Source organism: Convolutriloba macropyga, chromosome 8 (assembly GCF_964194025.1).
Source record: "Convolutriloba macropyga chromosome 8, txConMacr16.3, whole genome shotgun sequence".
In the NCBI taxonomy this organism is placed as follows: Eukaryota; Metazoa; Xenacoelomorpha; order Acoela; family Convolutidae; genus Convolutriloba; species Convolutriloba macropyga.
The window spans coordinates 3,081,914-3,099,326 of NC_134475.1; the positions used below are offsets into that span (position 1 = coordinate 3,081,914).

The 17,413-nt window shown below is 36.2% G+C and overlaps 2 protein-coding genes across 2 annotated transcripts; both read right to left on the bottom strand.

Annotated features, from left to right (window-relative positions):
* Positions 1-2,260: 2,260 nt before the first annotated feature.
* LOC142344390 (triosephosphate isomerase-like) lies at positions 2,261-3,245 on the bottom strand. Its single transcript, XM_075395996.1, has one exon. It carries the CDS (start codon positions 3,212-3,214, stop codon positions 2,471-2,473), a length of 744 nt encoding a protein of 247 aa, XP_075252111.1. The 5' UTR covers positions 3,215-3,245; the 3' UTR covers positions 2,261-2,470.
* A 74-nt stretch (positions 3,246-3,319) lies between these two features.
* LOC142344387 (dynein axonemal assembly factor 10-like) lies at positions 3,320-16,761 on the bottom strand. The gene is made up of 7 exons (XM_075395995.1): positions 16,518-16,761; positions 16,347-16,447; positions 8,851-8,972; positions 8,343-8,456; positions 4,741-4,856; positions 4,244-4,476; positions 3,320-3,963 (listed from the first exon to the last, which is right to left on the bottom strand). The coding sequence occupies exons 1-7, from the start codon at positions 16,734-16,736 to the stop codon at positions 3,756-3,758; spliced, it is 1,113 nt and encodes a 370-aa protein (XP_075252110.1). The 5' UTR covers positions 16,737-16,761; the 3' UTR covers positions 3,320-3,755.
* Between the last annotated feature and the right edge of the window lie 652 nt (positions 16,762-17,413).

Consider the following 17,413-nt stretch of genomic DNA (forward strand, 5'->3'; position numbering starts at 1 on the left):
AAAGGAAGAAAGCTTCACCGGTACTATTGTCTAACCGTTTGTCCTTACTTGGGTTAATTTCAAAAAAATTGCGAACTACTAAACGCTTGCGAACTACTAAATTATGAACTACTAAACGCTTGGTTTAAAAATTTTTCCATCCGTAGGTTATGAGCCACAAATAAGCCAAGAATGCGGATACGAGATTTGAATTTGAAAGTGGCAAACAGTGAACGTATTTGTCATTCAAATTTATTCCCGGGACAGCAAAATTAGAGTTAATACAAATAAACAGGTTGATTCAAGGACAAGGATGTAACTTCACCCGGTTCATTTTGATTTGGCTGATTTGACTACAATTACAATGATCAATTAATAAGTCTACATTTGTTGACCTAACACAAATATTTAACTTACCCTAAGATACTAAAAAACGCCCAATCCTGCTTTCGAAAAAAAACATTCTTCAGTTTCAAGAATCAAGATTCAAATTCATTGCAGTCTATTTTAGATGGTTCTGGAGATTAGTACCAAAAAACCAATAGTAAACATTCGCATTAGGTTTTGCTGAGGACACGTTTCCTTCACAACTAACTTTTGTACCATTTGGCTCTTTTGATCCGACTTCTAAACAGTACCTATTTAGAAGTCTTAGCCTAGCTCAACTGCTCAAAACAATGGATTCCAGTATTCGCCATCACTCTAAATTCTGGCAAGTTGATTTCAACAAGAAATTACAAACTTTACGAAAATATTTACAAACAAGAAATTTACAAACTCAAACCAGTAACTCCATTGAGACCTGCCAATAATGAGACTAGACGACAGGAGACAACACAAAATAAAACAAAAGAACGTCAATTACGGCCATATCCCAAAAATAACAAAATCCATTTAATATTTTGTAACTAAATATGTCCAAAAGTCATAACAACTATTAGATTTCATTTTTAGATTACCAGATGTTAATGGAAGCAGTAATTAGTGCAACTAAGACATACGACAACAACAAACAAAAACAGGTAGAACTTAATTCAAACAATTTACGAAAAGTGCTGAAACTGTTAACCGCAAAAATTATTAACTGCTCAACCGAAAGATCATATGTTCACTTAGGCATCACTTAGATAACATAAAGAAAAAGATATCGACTAGTATCAAATACAAACTTTTCATGAAAACAAAAAGTCATTAATTATGCTTATTGCTGCTTCTATTATCTGCCCTCAAATAACCATCAATTAGAGTGACACGCACTCAATTGACCTTATGTCTTTGAATTACAGTAAAGAAAAGACAATTTCAGGACGAGGAAGTTATTTTTGACAGTAAGGTAAGTCACATGTGACCGAACACTTAATCACGCGAATGAACAAAAACTCTCTCCACTAAGAGTGAAAAAATGACGTCACACACGCAGTTCGGTTGAAACCAATGAACGAATGAACAAAAGGTAGAATTGATGTGATTGTGACGTCATATGGTCGTAACAAAAAATCAGAAAGACGAATAAAAAATATAGCAGGACAAGTCCTGACGTACAATTCAAAGAATTTTCATTGACTAAACAGAAAACTAGACCTAGAACGGACTATGGATGGATTGGGAAAAACATTTAGAAAATCCGATCCAAAAAATTGAAAACAGTAAAAACCAAAGTGAAATTGCTGCATGTGAACAAAAAACCACTAGCGAGAAAGCAATTTTTGTTCAAAAACTGTTTTCTCACTACTTTAAAATTAGAGCGAAAAAATTTCACGCCGCAAAACCACTCGCTTTTTCGCTCCACTTCCTGTTTCGGCGTGACCAATATCACTACTCCAATTTGACTTCAAAAATCATGAAAATGTGTGAACAGATCTTAAAAAAAAGACAGCGCCCCAATACAATTCAAATTCTTTGAATTGTAAAAAAAGACAGCGCCCCGATACAATTCAAATTCTTTGAATTGTAAAAATTCTTTGAATTGTAAAAAGACATGTGGAGTCGACACAAAGAAAGATCACTAACAAGTTCAGCCGCCCAAAAGCGTTTATATAATTAGCGATCAATAGGAATAAATAAACTGCAATATTTGTACGGTAATAAATTATTCATTACGTTAATGTTGAGCAGCTTTAGCAGCAGACAAACAATTATGCACGAACATGGACACCACACACATTGTGAACAAAATTTCGAGCTAAGCAAATTATGAAGTACTCTTCAATTCTGTACAAATCAATTCTGTGCTCTTCGCGTTGTATCTCTGAGCCCAATGAAATTTCCTGGGAGAAAAAACCGGTGTGCTAAGTTTTATTAAGAAAATATTTAGTCAGTTCAATTGAAACTTTTTATAGATTTTAAGTTAAATCGGCTTTGGTTATTGGTTACGATCATTACCATCATTAAATGCTAGGACAGATTTTCAGTCAACTCAAAGTGCAAGTGCAGCGTATTGACCAGTCGATGTTCTACCACAAAGTTAATTCAGTGAAGAGTTTGTTGCGGTTCAATCTCGCGCGTTTATGATGTCAACAAATTCAGGTTTCAACGAAGCTCCTCCTACCAAGAACCCATCAATATCTGGCTTCTTTGCCAGATCCTTGCAATTGGCTCCAGTTACGGAACCTCCGTATATTATCCTGATACTATCAGATACTTCCTTCGAGACCTCAGATGCCAGCCATTTTCTTAGTTCCTCATGGACTTCTTGGGCCTGGTCAGGAGTGGCAGTTTTTCCGGTTCCAATTGCCCACACCGGCTCATACGCAATCACAACTTTCGACCAATCAGAGATTGCATTTTTGATTGCAGTCAGTTGTCTAACATTGACGGCTTCCGTTTGGCCCGCTTCTCTCTCTTCAAGTTTCTCGCCGATGCAGGCGATGACTGTCAAGTCGTTTGCCAGCGCATGAGCGCATTTATCAGCTACAAGTTGGTCCGATTCCCCAAATACATGTCGACGTTCGCTGTGCCCAAGAATCACGTGACTAACTCCTAGATCTTTCAACATTGCAGGACTTATGTCACCTGTGAAAGCGCCTTTCTCAACTTTGTAACAATTCTGGGCGGCAACAAATAGAGAAGAATCGAGCTTGCTCTTAGTATAGTCTAAGTAACATTGAGGGGGTGCGCAAACTGTCTCAACACTGGTGTTAATGCTACCATTCAGTCGCTCAACAATGACATCGATGGCAGCTTTGTTGCCATTCATCTTCCAGTTTCCACCAACAAAGAACTTGCGCGCGGCCATTTTGTTCAATCTGAAAATAAAAGTTTCTATTTTTTATCAAGAAGATCTAAACATCAAAACAACACATCTCAACATTCAGTTAACACATGGTCGATTAAAAACTAATCGATGGATAGCGTTTAACTATTTGCAATAATTTACAATGAACATATTTACATCTGTATACTGCTAATCAAGAACAAAATGAGAGGTAAAATAGTCAACTTTACAATATTTAGCAACAATCAACATCATATACGGCGAAACGAACAAACAGCACTGTTCAAAAAACTTTTTGTGGCAGAAAAATATTGCATAATTAAGTAGCTCCAACATATCACTCAAAATGAATTCAGATCTTCAGGTTCAGCGAGACTTTTGAGAACATCTAGAGAACTAGACAACTAATTGCTGGCACCAAAATCCAATCTAATTTTTGATTATTTCCTATTGTAGCCAAACAGTTGGTCAATATAAAATGGATGTCGGTAAACACAAGCATTGACGTCACTCTACAGCTGTCTATGATTACAAAGGACTGATTACTAGTGACCTGTAGTAGCTATAAAGTATTGAGTTTGGTGACAATTATGACTCGGAATGTCTGGTCAAATGCAGTGCACACAGCCAGACCCATCTTGTCTGGACTCCAGTCGAGTGATGCTATCGGCTGACTGGACATGATGACATTCTGCACACTCTGAACTGTTCCCACCACTCCCTCTTTAGTCCCGTCACTGCACTCCTTCACACGCGAGGAAGGATAGGAACTGAAAAACGAACATACTAATCGTCCAAACAATTTTTCATTTAAATCTGGTTAAAAATTCATCAGAAAAAAAACTTTTATTCAAGCGCATCATCGGAAAATGGGCAGCATTTAACATCTGAAGATTATATAATATTAAAATTAACCTCAGATTTTCTCAAAACGACACTTTCATTTGAGTCGCACAAGGAAACAAAAACTTTGAGGAAGAACATGTTTTTGGTACCAAAAATAAGCAAGGCGCTTCGTTAAGAACTTAGCTCACAACAAAAAGGACTTACTACTTCCATAAATTGAGACCCCCGCTCCCACCACACGTGACAAATACGTCTCTGTTCTGTGGTAAATGTCTCACTGCCCAAATAGTGGACTTATGTGCCTTCTCCGTGAGCATGTCAAAACCCTTAGTAGGATGCTCTGTACGCATGTCGAAGAGGTAGAACTTTGCTTCTAAGGTCGTCGCAACCAACTTATTCATCATGATGTCTTTTCTGTCAAACTCCAGACCACAGATCTAAAATAATCATGGCGCAGATTCAATGCAACAAATACGAACAGAAATAAAAACAAACCTTTCAGTACAAGTATTTTAAGACGCTTTCCATTAATTCCCAGAGTACGTGAAGCCATCCCCACTCAATATATTGAGTTTCTGCATAGTTTTTGATATTTTGAGCTAATAAATCATATTAAAGTGAGAGCGTGGAATTTGAGTGATAACAACCCCTTAAGGTGGGAGTGAACCCAGTTTCTGGGTGGAAAATGTTACATTTCTCACCCCGTTGCCAACATTTTTCTCCCATCTGACTGCCATCTTTTTCAAGTCGAAAAGTTTCAGGTCTCCGTTATCGTAGCCAGCAGCCACTGTCCTGTCCTCTGCACTGTGAGAGTCACCTACAATCAATTTCATGGAGTAATTTTAATTAAAACTAAGCATGCTACAAAGCTGCTGCATAATGGAGAGAAATCATTGCAGCAAACATTTTCTTAAAAAAATTTAAAACAACGAAAAAATATAGAGAATTGAAAACCAAAAGTCTCCAAAATTACTTAAAACTCAGCACAAAAAATAAATTCTAGGGGAGAAAAATGAACCTTGAAAAGTTGAGATGACTGGGTAAAACAAACTCATGATAAGAAAATTATTTTCAATTTAATTTGTTTAAAATGTGTAGCGTTCCAGCGTTTTTTAAAACATTTCAAAGCACTAACATTATAAGTTGTTCTTTTCAATTTACGGTGGAAAATATAAGCCAAAGAAGTGCACACAGGTCAACAGCACCGTATTAAAAGGAGGCCGAAGAAATAGGAAATGTCAGGTACCAATTGAAGAACACAACCGACTAACACCGGAAGATTGCTGCAACGACAGGCGGGGGATTTAATTTAGGAGTGCGGCTTAGAAATTTTTTGATGGGTGCAAAAACTATGTGGACTTTGAACCCGCGACCTCCAGGATATCAGCCACAACACTTATATTAGCAACGAACAATAAGAGCAATCGAGATATCTCAAAACCGTAAAAGTGAGGCGTGAAAAAGTCACTGGAGAAGTCAAAGAATATTCTAGAAAAAAAGCACAAAAAACGTCGAGCAAAAATTTTCCATAAAAAGACCAACACGTTTACAATAATGGCTTCAAATTTCGTTCGAGAGAAATTAATAAACTTTAATCAAGCTAATTTTTCCATTAATTTTCCGTCGCCGTAAAAATTATCCTTAGAATTGGCATTTTTTCAAATCGAGGCGCATGCCAACATGGAGGCTTATATCTTGAAAACTCTAATTGGATTTTTTACTATTATTTTTCATCTTTTTGTGTGAAATGAAGACTAAAACTTTGTCAAATTCTTCAAAAAATTTGATTAGAATATCCACTTGCAAAATCGAAGAGCTAAACAAAAAATTTTGTTTTTTATTTAATCTTTTGGTATCGGTACCTAAACTTTTAAGTTCGTCAGCAAACACGGTGATGTGATTACGAAATTCAAATTAACATTTTGAGCCATATTAATACTAAATCAACACTCGTTTCCAATATTTTTTTTCTACAAACTAACCAACAATTGCTTATTCCTTTGTTTGCAATAAAACGTTAGAGCAAACGCAAATTAAAAATTTTCTTACAAACTTTCTAATAAAAAAATTGAAAACGTCTGTTCTCAATCAATACCCTCCAAATAATAACCATATCCGGAAGATTGCGGGAAAAAAAGCCGCCGTTGACGTGCTTGATGCACATCGGGATTGAAACAGGAATAAACATAGCCGGCAGATTGCCGGAATAGCTGCGAAGGAATAGACCTGCGTGCCATATAATAGAGACAGAAACAGATACAGATCTAAATTGAAAAAAAATCGACGCCTCTCAAAAAAACGAGGTAAAAAACATTCAGCGATAAATTAATAAAGCTAGTTAAAATTCATTCCGCAGAAGCCTCTTATTAGGGACCTGTACTGCACAAATGAGTACCTTTGACCTTAAACAAATTCAAACTAAACTTAAATTTAAAGTGCAAAAGTCATTTTATTGAGTGAGGTAAATCACGTATGATCAAAATCTAATCACGCAAATAACCTAAAAACTTTTGCAAAAGCGAGTGAGAAATGACGTCACGCGCGCAAATGCCGTTAGTGAGAGGAAAAAGTCATTCAGAAAATTTGACTTTTTCAGCTTTGGTGTGTGAACAAATGTAAAACGAAAAAAGAGCGTCAGACGACGAAACAAAAAAAAACAAGAGCACCGCAATATAGCTTCGCTCAGCTTACAGCTTCGCAGCTATAAAAAGAAGCGACAAACTGACTGAATTTTTTAATGTTCTTTTTTCCAGTGGCAAAAAGTGTTCTAATTTGGCGAGAAGTTTCAGTTAGATTCTAAAACTTAATTCTATACTTAATTCAGCTTCTAAACGAAAAGCTAACAAGCTTAATACCAACGTCAGCTACCAAACACTCTAATGAACTTTAATAACCTAATTATCAATGACGGGGCTTTATCGGTTTATCCCGTCTCTTTTAATTTTGATTTTTTGACTGACAATATTCACTATATTGCGTAATTCAATGCAGTCAGAAGTCAAACGTGAAAATCGCGACTTATGTAAAAAAGAAAAACGTGACCAACAGGTGGATCGAATTTTTTTTAAAAAGGAGAGCGCCTAAATAATAGCCGTAAAGAGGCATAGACTGACGGCGGCTATTAATAATACCGTAAAAATAGATCTTCATATCTTTGGAGTAGTTTTTACCCACTTCAATTTTCCGGTTCTGATATATGATTCGAAAGATCAGTGTTAAGCTGTCCTGAATTTTACAACTGGAAGCAAGCAAACGTTAATTTTTCAGCGTAACAAACACTTTAATTGATGAATATGATTTCCCAACAATTTTTCTTCTCATTTGATGCACTTTTGAAAACAAATTATTGATACTTTGCTATGTTTTAGTCTACTAGTGAATCTATTTTACTTTAACGGAATTTCTTTAGCAGTTTCATACTAATAAGTCCATAAAACTATCTATTGAATACTCTAAGCTGATAAAATTTATATATTCACACCTTAAGATCCAAAATGGAGCGTGAAAAGATCGATAGTAAGAAAGTTTTGAAAAAATGGAATACAAATTTCGAGGATTCAATAACTGGCATATCCGTCCAAATTTGATTGCACCTAAAAATTAGCTCAAAAAGATTATTTTTATTGTCATTTTGATAGATACAACCAGCGTCATGGCAAAAATAATTGAAATATTCAAGTATCTTGAGTATCTTCTTGAATTGAAGCCTAATCTATTAAAGCAAAAAAGGACTAATATCGGACAAAATTGCTCTGAAACAAACGGTGGACGGGGCGATCAATTAAAATCTGCTTTAGCTTGTAGGGGGGGGGGGAGGTATTGCCTAAGGAGCTGCAAATGGTTTTACTCGAATACATTCATCCTTTTATTGTTTATAGATTGAAATAGAAAAATGGAATAAATTTTGGAGACTTCCCATTTGATTTTCGGTTGCAAACTTCCGCCAATTAAGCTAGGCTACTGTAAAATCTGGAGGAAGCAAGCAATTTTTGAAGGATGCTCAGACGAGGAATCGGTAATACAAAAAATTGCATTGAAAAAGACCAACAGGACTACAATAAATACTACATACTTCGAGAGGAATTAAGTTTTTAAATTTCAACAACGAGTGCTACAATAAGTTCAGTAAGTCCTGCACAAAAACTGTTATTAAAACGTTAGTAAAAACCTGCAACAAAAGCCATGATTATCAACCAATCACAATTATAATATTGTGAAAATTGTTTCCCTGCCTGACCCCCTGTGGGCCCATATGCATAACACCATTGATGATTTCGTACAAGACAGATGTCAAGTAACCTACCGAATGCTACCGCCCAACAGTCCCGCTTTGCCTCGCCTTCTTGGGGCTCCATTCTGGCGACTGGATAGTCACTTTGCCTTGTGTCCCAAACCCGAACAGCCCCATCTCGCCCCCCTGGAATCCATGTCATATATATCATTTATTAATTTAGACATCCATTCAGTTCGATATGAAACATATGAAATGCTAATTACACTATTTCATTTGAAATTATATCAAACAAAATATTTTAACATTTAAGCATTTTACACTATTTTGAGGGACATTTTTTTCATGACATTGGTCGAATTATGCAATAGAAAGATGACGATCAATCCTTTCCTTACCACAAATTTAACCTCATCCATATAAAAATTTTCAAACTGTTGAATCATCAGATTTATTTGTCGTAACACCCCAGTCAACTCCGCTAATTTACACGTCGGCGAATGCCCTAGCCGAGTCTTCTAAACTATCCTCTTACAATTTTAGCTACCCTTGATTGCGAATGAACAAATTTGGTGCAAACCTGTTACCAATTCGGGTGCGCCCTCTTGGCCTAGACCACCCGCGCCGTCAATCGCATTTATAATTTCTGAGTGAGCACTCTGATGTGAGAACACTGGCGCTTTGCTCAAGTTCTCGATGTCCCTAAAAAGATATCTTCTTGATACACGTATTTCATTCCTCCGTGGTTGGACGAACTAAAGTTACAATAACAATTTTATTAAATGGCCCCCCTAGTATGTACATTTTCTCCCCACTCAAATTTATTGAAATGATCACAAGATTAATAGAAATTGTAACATTGATATAGAACAGACTCCAAAATCTCTTGGCAACCCTTTGTAGTCCCTGGGTGGCCCGAAAACGGCTTTCAAAGGCAAAGAAAATAGATGAATGTCACAATCCTATGTTTATGTCAAATTTTGCCATCGGAGAACGCAATTTCAGGAATAGCTATACTGAAGAGACCTGTCTTATTAATCAAATGAAACCATCAGAATTATTCGAAAAGAAGAATATTGAATGGTATTTCAGAGACATCAAGATTGAAGATGTGACGCTCACACCAGAAGAAAGTCTTAGAAAAAAAACAGCTGTCCCAAACCTCGAGAGTTCTTGACTAACGAAGCCGTTAAAGTTCAATGACAATTCAATCTCTTATTCAATGACCGCAGTCTGTTAAATGTAGAAAGAAGACGCTACAGCAGCAGTTCATGTGTCTCTTCAGGTTATCATAGCAATTTCCGACACCTAGTCAAAAGAACATCTAGACGTAGGTTTTTTTTATTGAAATACCAATTGTTCACAAGTGAGAGTGAAAACTAATTCGGCAAGCAAGCTTATGGTGGTTTCGAAAACTATCAAAATTTGCAAAGCTAAAATTTGAAATATGAAATCAGTTATTAAACACAATCTCCGACCATTACGATTACAATCGAGATTAACAAAAAATGTGTTTGGCTGTATTCTATAACACTCCTAGAACCAAATCATGCACAAGCTCAATAACTTGTTTGAAGATTTTTATGCACAATATCAAAGATTTCCAGCTTGAAGCTAATAAGCTCTTCACTATAGGCAATTGTATTATGGCAAAAATAACTAGGCCTTCCTGACTTCAGATGACAAACATGAAAACCAACCAGCAAAACTTATCGAATCTTTCGGCTAATGTCAACTAATTTGCAAAGCTATTTTGGTAGAAAACAGCTGATAATTGTGTTATTCCTAAAAACTCAATTGACCTCAACTCAGTAGGCCACAACCTTCTCTCTAGTTTCCAGCTCCATGATATCAATGAATACAGAACAACGTCTCGTAACGGAAGCCAACAAATCGAAAAGTTTAGCTTCTGCTGCCGTTATGATGCAGTAGCAGACTTAACTCCTACCTGTTTCTAACCTGTTTGCAACAGCAACTTAAATCGTTTTATAAACGAGTTGTATGACTGGCTAATCGGTTTCGTCAAATTGTTCACATCAACTCGAACTGGCTAATCGGCAACTCAAACGCATAAGTCAACTTCCACCTCGGGTTTATTAAGAGATATCTAAAAAACTACAAACTCAAAAATATATTTATAAACCCGAGTTAGCGCTGTAGAAAAGATAACAAAGGATGCAGGACTTTGAATTTTTTTGATGTAAAAAGAGCATTCGTACCAAACAGAATTGACGTTTCTTTATTTTATTTTACTTAAACGATCAGCTGCGTTCTGCAAAGACAAAATGTGTCTCTGGAAGCCTATTCGAGGATAGAGAAAGTCGATATTCAACAAATATTTCCGCCCAGATTTAACACAAAACTCACTATAAACGATAGATATCAGTGATACCATCCTTTTTCATTTTGTATTTTGGAAAGATATTTGCAAAATACAAAAATTCGGAAAGACAAAATTTTGTGAGACAATCTTCCTAATGTCCTGGCTAAAATTTTTTAGCTTTGACTTCTCAAGCACAATTTACAAAACAGAAAAGGGTCACAATCTGAAGTAATGACTATCATCCGGTCACTGCTCTGCGTCAAATCTTAAAATAATCGAGAAAATAATGTAGCTTTCCACATCAAAATGTTTTTGTTTCGTTTGCTCAAAACAAATTAAGCGAACACCGCTCAGTCATTATGCAACTCATGTATTGCCTTATTTGCGTGTTTCAAGCAAACGAAAAAATTTGTTTCCATTCTGCTTTTTGATTTTTGAAAGCTGTTGATGAGATAAATCACAATTTACTTCCTCCGGAGCTATATTTTAATAAAAAAATATAGGCGACTCTGTAATGTTCAAAATGATCTCCACTAGTTATACAAATTTGAAATCTCAAACGCAACGCTTGCATTCGTCCCCTAAATTGCTAACTACACTATAGCTAAAACTTTTTGAGCCGACGAGAGTGATGTCAGTCAGAAAAAAATTTCAATCGCGGGAGAGTTATTTTCGAACTTTCATTTTTAAATTTTCCTATACTTCGCAAACAATATATCTTTTGATCAGGAGAAAGCTTTTGCCGCAAACAGCTCAGAAATGAAGATAATTGCCGTCATCCAGTTCTGGATAAGGATTTTGAAGATTCATTAGCATTCGAAACAGCCATGTATATCGGACTATTTTCCCAGAAACATTCTAGACTTTCAACCTGCTTTCTCCAACTGAATGTTTTGAAGCAAGGAGCCGTAACTTGTGCTTCTTTCTGGTAAAGCTGAAGCTTTTAATAAAGATTTTATTACAATATTCTGTTACTAAATTTGCGAATGCAGAGCTTAGTGAATTGGTTTGCAATGTGGCCGACGTCAAAGAGGTATTGCTGTCATCAACAATTGCAAGCGGTCCCGATTTCGTTGCAGTAGTCTTTGAGGGTTGAAATGTCAAGAATCTGTTTCTACGTCTGCACTGACTCATTATGTTCTGGATTCTTGAAAAGCTATTCAGATAAAAACAAGTTCTCATAGACCTATAGGTAACCTTGAAACCTTTAATTGCTATCAAAACAAGCCTAAAACTAATACAATATCATAATCAAATCTCATAACCATCAAAAGCTGCAAAAACATTGCATTCAAAAGCCGCACGTGAACAAAAAAATTTTGCTCGCTTGGAGAAAACTTTTTGACACATCAATTTTTCGATCTCTCAAAAACAGCAGTATGAACAAAAACCACTCCCTTTTCGCTCCGCATTTCGTTGCAGTAGAGTTTTTGATCGTTGAAATGCCAAGAATCTGTTTCTACGTCTGCACTGACTCATTATGCTCTGGATTCTTGAAAAGCTATTCAGATAAAAACAAGTTCTCATAGACCTATAGGTAACCTTGAAACCTTTAATTGCTATCAAAACAAGCCTAAAACTAATACAATATCATAATCAAACCTCATAACCATCAAAAGTTGCAAAAATATTGCTTTTAAAAGCCGCACGTGAACAAAATTTTGCTCGCTTAGAGAAAACTTTTTCACACATCAATTTCTCGATCTCTCAAAAACAGCAATATGAACAAAAACCACCCTCTTTTCGCTCCGCATTTCGTTGCAGTAGAGTTTTTGAGGGTTGAAATGTCAAGAATCTGTTTCTACGTCTGCACTGACTCACTATGTTCCGGATTCTTGAAAAGCTATTCAGATAAAATAAGTTCTCATAGACCTATAGGTAAACTATCGGAGCTTGTCACGTGCTGTGAAAGAGTCATCAAAATTTGTTTGCTTTTCTCAAAATATATGCGACTCTCATTTTGGCTTCATCAGAAACTGATCGCTTCTTGCAGTTGCTTTGATTTTAATTCTCCATCCTAAACGTTCACATTTTAAGGGAAAATTTTGTTGCGTCTAATTCAGCGCTTGATCTTGGTGTAACTATTAAGAAAATTTGGTGGAGTAAAATTGTTTCAGTAAAGCTTCAGAAGGGTTATTAGAGCTTAAAAAAATCGAAACGCACTCTGACTAAAGCTCTTGCAAGTCCACCAAGGTTAATTTATACCACTCAACCATTATTTCAGTCAATTCCACTCATCAGAGTTGCGGGCGCCTTCAAAGACAGATTTGAACAGATAGTAAATTTTTCAAAAGCAGACATCAAAATGGATTTGGAAAAACGATTATATTGAAAGGCTACGCGAATGTAGCTTGCTGCCTGCCAGTTTATTTCTGGAGATCAAACACTTACTGCTCGTTAAAAAACGTTGAGTAAGGATTTTCATTTCAATGTTTATGATTTCGTCAAATTTCAGAAGCCGAGTTCCTTTCAACTTTGAAATTCAGTGAACAGTAAATACTCGGTTTCGATTACAGGCGAGAAAACAGCATCGAAGGAGAGCGAGATTTATTTTGGTCCTAATGAGATGTAACGTCTTGGAAATAACGTATTGGATTTAATTCAATTGCCAATTATTAATCGCCAACCCCTGTATCCGAGATCGCAATCCAGCTTCGCGCTTCTTAGGAGCTCAAAAATCTGCATCCGAGGATCCAGGACGCTATAGCTCACGCTTCAATAGGAAAGAGTATCGAAACAGTGAGGTTGTTAGTTTAATTCATATATGCGACAAAATTTACATTTCTCTTACTTTTGACATTTTTTGCCTCTTATATTATATATTTGCTGATAATCGTTTTAATGATATATTTTGAAAATACAAAATTCTTCATGTAATGGTAATAGTAGTTGTTCAGGCTTCTGCAATGCATGGGTTGGAGCACCCTTATTGATCGCTATAAATGAGATTGTTTCAAAATTGGGTTGCAGTTTTTGCGCACGGAGCAAATTCTCAAAGTGCACAAGTCAATTTCGTTGAAACTTCTAAAAACGAATTTCCAATAACTTTCGCTGATCCAATATTTTTTATTTTTGTTGTCTGTAAGGTCTGTGTTTGTTGACAATATTATAGAGATAGGCAGTTCTCGACCAGAAATTTTCCTCGCTTTTGAATAATCGTTTTTTCGTAAGTTTGATTTCACATTTCGCGCCTTGTCTCGTCCGATTATTGTTGAAATGTATATATTTTGCAATGACAATGTTGTATTTATTGTCTAAGAGATCACATAATAGTAATAAGCTATGAAGTTCGAAGTAAAAAGATAGAGGTCGAATTTTCAGTTTGATTAGTCGTTGCTTATATGTGAGAAGAACCTATTATCCATTTCGTCGCATTTTTTGGACTCTTTCGATGAGTACTAGATCGCATTTGGACGGATAACACACTTGACATGCGTAGGATATGATTGGTACAATGTAACCCTTGTATGCGTTTAATTTAACTTGAGGCAGAGTTTTGTGGTGATTTCTTCTGAGATACCAAAGTGCTTTAACAGTTTTCGAGGCTCGTTTGTTGTTTGCGTTTTGATGGCAAGTGAGGTTATCACAAACTCTTATACCAACACCATTTTGATGAGGCGAGATGCTAAGTTTCATTTTTTATTGTGGAGCGTCTTTTTTGAAAAAGAGGATCTTGCATTTACTTTCGTGTAGGCCCATTCCGTTGTTATTGCACCATTCATTTAGTTTTTTAAGATCAATTTGAAATTTTTGTTTGTTATTAGAGCGTTGTTTTCTGTCGTCGCAGTAGTTAGCTATTAATCTGAGCGCTTTTCCCCGATCCCTGATACCGAAAGTTTTGCAACAACGCTGTGGTGGGGTACTGTATCAAAAGGATTCTGGAAATCTAGGTAGAAAACGAAAAGTTCACCATGTGCATTTGAGTTGCTTTCTTTGTTCAGTTTGTCTAGAAAGCAAAACATTTGAATAATTGCTGAACGTTGAGGCCGAAAACCAAACTGGGAATTGTGAAGTGTTTCTTTAATGTGCTCACAAAGTTTCTCGAAAAAATTTGAGGGGCAACATGAGCAATTAATTGGTCAATAAATATTGATTGCGGCTTATCGCCTTCTTTGTGTATTGGTGTTATGTCACTTTCTTTCCAGTATGCTGGAAACTTACCTTTATTAATTAATGTTTGAAAAAGGAGAAGTAAGGCTCTGCTTATTGTTTTCAATAGATTTTTCAGAAGCAGGTTACTTATAATGTCATCGCCGTTGGCTTTTTTCGTATCAAGTTTATTTAATATACTTTCAATTTCTTTTCTGAAATTTCAAAGCGATTCAGATCTTTTTCTTCAACATTGAACTGTTGCTAAACTTTTGATATTTTTGAACTGAAAACACTCTGGAAAAATAAATTGAAACACTCGGCTTTCTCTTCATTCGTATTAGCAGTTCGTTCATTTAGGTGCATCTTGCTTGCGAATGGTGACTTTTTAATTGATCGTAAATATTTTTAAACAACGCTGAATAGACGTGTCGCAAAGATCTCGCTTTCATAGATCACTTGATCGTTTTTATAAAGCGTGTTGACTTTTTCTACGGGGCATACTACTTTGTTTAGTGTGGTTGGAGTAGGACTTGGATGCGCAATTGCTTTTCGTTTTTTTTTCATTTCATGGGATGTGCTTTTTGACACCCACGGAGGGAGCTCTGATCTGTGCTGAGTAACTCTTGGGACACTTTGACCGAAAAGGCGATTGATCCATTCATACCATTGTTTAACGAGTTCGTCAACGTTACTGTAACAATAGGAGTTAAATGGGTTTTTTGAAATGCTGCAGTTGAAATTAATTAAATCTATTCTTTTATAAGCGTATTTTGGTCTGCTGTGATCGATCGCTTGATCGTATTTGAATTTGTATCGTGTTATGTAAGCGTAATGATCTGAGCACTTTTTGTTTTTGAGGGCATAATTATTACCAATTTTGATTTTTGAATTGATCCGAAATTGTGGTTCGTTTGTTAGGAAGACATCTAGCTGTTTTTATACCCCGGAAGGTCAGAAGTTTAGCATTTGTTCGAAATTTTCATCTATGAAATAGTTGAGCTAGGTGTTGTCAAGTTCATCTGGTGACGTCATTTGTTTCGAGTCATTGTTTGAGAAGTTGAGATATCCAGTAATGATGATTGATTTTGGCTTTGTTTTCTTCTCTAAAAACTTTAGCATTTGTGTGAGGTCCTCAAACTTCTGATTTGCATCATCTGTATGGCCTGCCTTTAGGTGTTTTGTAAATGCAGACGATTAGGATTGAGTCATTTTTAGTGTTAATTTTTACGATTAGGCAATCTTCGCATGTGTTCTTAACGAATATTTCTTTAGATAGAATGTATTCTTTTACCGCCACTAGAACTCCTCTATGTTTTGAGAGACCGCTTTTTGATGCTGTCATTTCTGTGAATGACATAGTTTTTGAGAAAGAGTGCTTCGTTTGGAACTTCTTCTGTTATTGTAGGGAATAATTGCGTTTGCAAAAGCAAATCGTCGTAGTACATCAATGAAACTAAGTAAATTGAACGTTAGAATTGATATCTCTTGATTTTTGTCTGGACTTTTTACGAGTCCAGTGGCAAACCGATACGTGGTGCTGGCAGAACCCCGGCCCAGCCAATGATCACCCACTGATGGTCGTTTTCATAATATTATTTTTTTTGAAATTCGGAGAGCAAATATGAAAATATTCGGAGAGCAAATAAGAAAATATAACCCACCAGATCTGCAGATTTCCCTTGAAGTCGCCAGTTGCAATCTGCCGCTGTTGTAGAGATGAGGCCCCGAATGTGGCACATTTGAATGAATTCGTTTTTTCAACCTGAAATGACGTGACAACTTAATTTTGACGGAAGTCTATCAGCAAAAATGCTTTTTAATGCTGAACGCACATCAGTTAACTTCGTAACTTCACCAGCTCCAGAGGTCAGTTCGTATATCTGCATAGTTCCGGTCCCTCTTGGTCTGGAACCCAAAACTACAAAACGCGCACTGCGAGGAATCCACTTTGCATCATAAAGAGTGTAATCAAGACTCTTTTCTACATGCGCAATGATTTGTGGTTTTGTGAACTGTTGAGCTACTCCGGGATTCTCAGGTGCTGGAGACATTGCTTCTGAAAGGTCCACATATATTTATTCAACCAAAATTAACGTTCCAGCTCTTTCTGATAAAATGGATCTTGTGCCCCCAATACGTTATGAGAGAGAGAAACACTTGAATGCAATCTGAATTATAAAAACGATAGGTTAATTCAAATTGAAATTTAAATACAAAGTGAAAAGTTTTTCTAACTGATAATAATGAAAAAAAAAACAGTGAATGAAGTTAATGATGATGCATTATTTAAAGCGGAAATCTCTCCAAGTGTAACCATATAGAGCTATATAGAGCTAGAGGACAATTTTTTTACTATTCTATTTTAAAAAAATGCTGTAAAATGTAGGTCTTTCCCATTTTAGCCCCCCCCCCCCAGCTTAGTGGTGACAGATAACCTATAGCCCCCACAATCATGGTAATTATACCATAATGTGGGGCTATAATTTCATGGGGTCGGCTCTAACGGGAAAGACCCTAAAACGTTTCCAATTCATTTTAAGTCTGCTTAAAGTTTCTTATTGCACCTGGTAAGGAAATCCGGATCTATTCTGTCCCCCCCCCCCCCCAAGATTAGTTAGCATAAATCTTTTGACCCCCAGGTGCACGTGCTATTTTCTTTCATAATAACGTGCTATATAACAACATATAATTTGTAACTGGGGGTTATAAAAAACACTGGGGCGAAACA

Bases quoted from the DNA above. Each gene is read 5' to 3' on its own strand.
- LOC142344390 (XM_075395996.1), bottom strand. From the start codon at position 3,214: ATGGCCGCGCGCAAGTTCTTTGTTGGTGGAAACTGGAAGATGAATGGC.
- LOC142344387 (XM_075395995.1), bottom strand. From the start codon at position 16,736: ATGTCTCCAGCACCTGAGAATCCCGGAGTAGCTCAACAGTTCACAAAA. The intron at 8,457-8,850 runs GTTTGCACCAAA...CATGGATTCCAG, and splicing joins CGCACCCGAATTGGTAACAG to GGGGGCGAGATGGGGCTGTT. The intron at 4,857-8,342 runs GTAGGTTACTTG...AATTGATTGTAG, and splicing joins CTGTTGGGCGGTAGCATTCG to GTGACTCTCACAGTGCAGAG.